Raw genomic sequence first — 5,000 nt, forward strand, 5'->3', positions numbered from 1 at the left:
AATCATTTTTTCTATTACTTTCATGAATGCTTTTTTTCTTTATTAGTCGACGTGTATAGACAAGTGGTAAATCAATAACACCTTATGCAACACTAGACGCCTCTCTCTTATCTCACGGTCAGGATAATAAAACAGATAAAACATTTTTTGTTGATTCCACAAGACGATTCATATTGAAATCATTTCAGATATGTGAATTTCAATTCATTCACTTTCTCATCATTTTTTCAAAACTTCTTTCATTATGTGGCAAACTACTTTTGGTTTCTCGTTCTTATCCTTATTGAATCAGTGGAACTTTATAAGTTCAAACTTCCAGCGAATGTTTTCATGTTGATCAGACTGATATTAGTCTCTTTTCTCAGTTTATTTATGAAATATCTATTCTAATGGTGTTACTGATTTTAAAATATGTCATCTTAATTTTTCATTACTTCTCTTGTAGTTTATATATTTCCTCATTCACTTTTCTCACCACGGTATATTTCCCTGATGGAGCCATTAAAACTTATTGGCTCCTGCTTTTCCAGCTGCGGTTGTAGCTTAGATAATAATAATAAATAATAATAAATAGTAATAATAATAAATAATAATAAAAAATAATAATAATAATAATAATAATAATAACACGATTTTTCGGGTCAGGGGAGCCTCTATACAAATTGAATAACATACCAAACGGGATTATTTTTACCTTTTTATTGTTTAGTTATAATTTCTGGTGTCTTATGAATTTGAGTCGTATGACAAAGCACTGGAGCCTGAAAAAAAAAAAAAAAAACTTTTTTTGCACTGTGAAGAAAAAGGCTTCAGAAGTTGGACAGCAATCGGAAATAAAAAAAAATCTGGAATGAAGGGAAATTAGAAAGCCAAAAGGTGGGTTCATCGAAGGGCAGAAAGGACGCTGTAAAGACCCTTACGTAATGCCTACAGGGTAGCACCTGAGGTGCACTTAAGGCAAACACGCCGCCCCCCCCCCCCCACCCGCCCCCCTTACTGAGTGTTTGTTGATCTATCGATTTTAAATGCTTCATGTTTCCTTCATCGTCTTTTCTATTTTTATTGTGTATTCTGCTTTGATTCTGTTCCTTTGGTTTCAGCTTTAAAAGCGAATTATAAGATATGGTGTGGAATCCTTGCAAAAATGACTGGCTTGTCCATGGCCAAATGAATGCATAACCTTGAATAATACTACAGAATTGGAGATAATGATTCTCACTCCTGTTAAACTTAAGCAGTAGAATTAGTTTCAGTCCTAAATGAGTATTTGTTTTACATGATTACTGCAGTGTAATTGTTCAGTGGCTACTTTCCTCTTGGTAAGAATAGAAGAAACTCTTTAGCAGCTCTTTTAGGAGAAGGACCCTTCAAAATCAAGCCATTGTTCTCTAGTCTTGGGTAGTGCCATAGCCTCTGTACAATGCATTCCACTGTCTTGGATTAACGTTATCTTGCTTGAGGGTGCACTTAAGCACGCTGTTCTATCTTACTTCTCTTTCTCGTGTTTTTTTTTTTTAAGTTTTTATAATTTATATATGAAAAATCAAATTTAATGTTTGTTCTTTTTCTTAGTATACTTTATTTTGATTGTTTATTCATGCTCTCGTAGTTTTTTACTTCCTTGTGTTATTTCCTCACTGGGCTACTTTTCCATGTTGGAGCCTTTGGGCTTATAGCATCTGGCTTTTCCAACTAGGGTTGTAACTTACCTTGTAGTAATAATAATAATAATAATAATAATAATAATAATAATAATAATTCTGAAAGCACGAATAACTAAAACTTTATACGGACCCCCCCACAAAAAAAAAAAAAAAAAAAAAAAAAAAAAAACCTAATACCAATATTAATTTAATCAGAATTTTTCATCTCAGGTTGATTTCACTTTCATCTTCGACTGAAAAGATTATAAAATGACTGTCTCCAATCGGCTTCAAATATTCCTTAACGAATACTGATATTCAGTTGGTAGTAATCATACCTACATATCTAAATACTGTAGTTCTAAAATAAACACAAAAATAGGGAGCTTAATGCCTTCTGAAGACATATTAAGTAGAAAAGGTACAAAATGAACATCTATCTATCTATCTACTATCTATCTATATAAATATATACAATGAGTGTCTATATAACATGAAATAGTAGATGTTAACTAAATATCCAGGTCTCGTTTGGAAGTAGATGGAATGAAGAGAATATGAACATATATGTTCAAAGCGTTTATGAATTTGCAAAACGTACACATGCATGTTAAATATATATACAACAACAACAAATAAAACTGTTTCTAGTCAACTGTAAGGCAAAGGCCTCAGACATGTCTTTATTCATGACTGAAATCTGGACAGCTTTCATGACCACACTGGCCAACTGCGGATTAGTAATAGTGAGCGATTTTAGTCAGATTGTTCACAGCAAACCTGACTAGTACAGCTTTACTGATCATGGCTATACACAAACCCTTTCACATTAGTAAAGTATTTCCATTCAGCAAGGGAAAATATATATATATATATATATATATATATATATATATATATATATATATATATATATATATGTATATATATATATATATATATATATATATATATATATATATATATATATATATATAATGAGTATGTGAAAATCATCTCGACAAATAATTCATATATCAACAGAAAATCCTGGATGAACCCCTTGCGAAAACACCTTCCATATCAATCGCCTAATACGCTTACAATTAAATACACAAATCGTATAATTACGCATTAATTGTACTTTAAATCGAAGATTCAGCTATCTCGATTCTTGCGTCATTTTATCGTCCCGAACGATATCTCAAAATTGGAAGATAAAAGCAATTAGATCTTTGCCTCGTAATCAAGGAGACTTAAAAGATGAAAGAGACCGACGGAGAACCATCTATAACAGGGAACTGGGTGTTTACAGCAGGTTTTATCATACCTGGCGACTTACTCTTTAAGGTTATTTTTGGGGGGTTGTGTTTTTTTACCTTCTTTCCCCAGATATGAAACATTAGAGTCGATAAATTGTGTTATATTCAACACATTGCTGTTCAAGGATGCAAGCCTATAATAATAATAATAATAATAATAATAATAATAATAATAATAAGGATTAATCAGATATTTCAGACCTCGGCCAAGATTGTCACCATTTTACTCGAGTCTACGGACCAAGCTTTCCCTCTTTCATATGTTGACCGTGAATGAATGTACTGCATAATAAAGATCCTGTATCCGGATCACATCCAAAGTCTAATCACTTCTAAATTAGCCCATTTCTGACGTATCCTGAAGTTTTCATCAAAATTCATCCGTAACTCTTTGAGTTCCTGGTGACAAACAAACAGAGGTGAAAAAATAACCTCGGGGGTAAAAATTAACAATAAAGATCATATAGAAACTACCATTTTTTTTTCAATAGAACTGACTTTCTTAACGGTCATTCAAACCAATCGATATTTACAACATTCCCTTCCACAGACCAATAGAATCAAGTTTTAAATTAGGCAAGGCTTCCTGGTAAATCACAAAAAGAATATAATTTTATGTTGAAATTCTTCCATAAAGAAAAAAAAAACTTCTGACTGATGAAATGTTTTAGTAGACGAATGCCTGAATTGTTATGATAGATTAACACGACAGCTTTCATCCTAATAAATTGTGTTTGGCAGAGCAGGTGGTATGTCGTCTGATCGAAATAGGTTTAAGATTCAAATGTCGCCCACGAATGGCAGACGCAAGGGACACTGATAATGCCTAAACTAGCAGGACAATACTCTAGAGACTGACCATATATCCATATGATAAGCGCCCAAGCCCTCTCTCCACTCAAGCTAAGTCCAGGGGGGATGGGGGGGGGGGGGCAGGCAATGGCTGCTGATAACTCAGCAGGTAGACCTATAGGCTCCCCAATATACCCCATCTTTAGCTCACAAAGATGGGGAGGTTGCAGACACTACAAGAAACCATCGAGCTTGAGAGGGACTCGAAACCAAATCCGCCAGATTGCCAAGCAGGGACATTTCCAATAGACTACCACAAACATAGACGTAACAGACACACTGACGTACAGAAGAACAAGTTTATCTCCCTTCATACGCATCTGAAATACACGTAAGAGGATTTGTAATGCCAAGGCAAGCGTGACAGACATGCTATGCTGATGGACACAGACGGATAAAATAGGTGTGTAATTTCAATCATGCACATCTGTGCATGGCAGACGGACACACAGACACAAAGAAAACTATAATGATTTGTATATCAAAGATATTGTTGTATCCTGAAACTAAAGCTTCTGGTCATTTCTGGTAATTTGCCAAAGCCGTCAAATGTGCTTTGTGTGCTGGCCATTACTTTATTTCGCCGGCACTGTTTTGCTACTTTCTATGCTGAATCAATTGGTAAGAGAATTAAATAACATTTTTATATAATCTACATTTTGATAATTTCCCCCACACAGATCATCCTTCACTCGATGCAGAAATATCAGCCTCGCATCTGGGTCCAAGAAGTCGACCCCTCCACGACCTGCGCGGATTTGCCGTCTGTGGTCAACATGAGCCTGGCACAGTCGGCCAGCTTCCCCGAAACTACCTTCATCACGGTTACGGCTTATCAGAATCAACAGGTGAGACAAGAAGTCTTACGAGTGCGTATTTGCCTCTAAGGTTAAAGCTAAATGCAAGGCTATAAATTTACCATTAAAAGCACGTGTAATTCGAATCGGTTAGACGATACAGTTTATATCTATCTATCTATCTATCTGTATATATATATATATATATATATATATATATATATATATATATATATATGGATAGATAGATAGATATACAGTATATATATACATATATATATTATATATATATACACACATATATATACATATATACACACATACATACATATATATATACACATAATATATACATAGATTATAATGTACATATATAATATACATCATATCTATATCTATCTATCTAT

The 5,000-nt window shown here is 33.8% G+C and overlaps 2 protein-coding genes across 3 annotated transcripts in view; one reads left to right on the plus strand and one right to left on the minus strand.

Annotated features, from left to right (window-relative positions):
• Positions 1-5,000, minus strand: part of LOC137615193 (uncharacterized) — a 190,791-nt gene that overhangs the window by 141,318 nt on the left and 44,473 nt on the right. The window lies entirely within an intron of this gene.
• The window catches only part of LOC137615192 (T-box transcription factor TBX22-like), a 19,920-nt gene that overhangs the window by 13,251 nt on the left and 1,669 nt on the right, over positions 1-5,000 (plus strand). Inside the window, exon 6 of the mRNA XM_068344838.1 lies at positions 4,477-4,644. Coding sequence (XP_068200939.1) covers positions 4,477-4,644 — 168 coding nt within the window. The remainder of the gene's footprint in view (positions 1-4,476; positions 4,645-5,000) is intronic.

This window comes from Palaemon carinicauda, chromosome 21 (genome assembly GCF_036898095.1).
Source record: "Palaemon carinicauda isolate YSFRI2023 chromosome 21, ASM3689809v2, whole genome shotgun sequence".
NCBI lineage: Eukaryota > Metazoa > Arthropoda > Malacostraca > Decapoda > Palaemonidae > Palaemon > Palaemon carinicauda.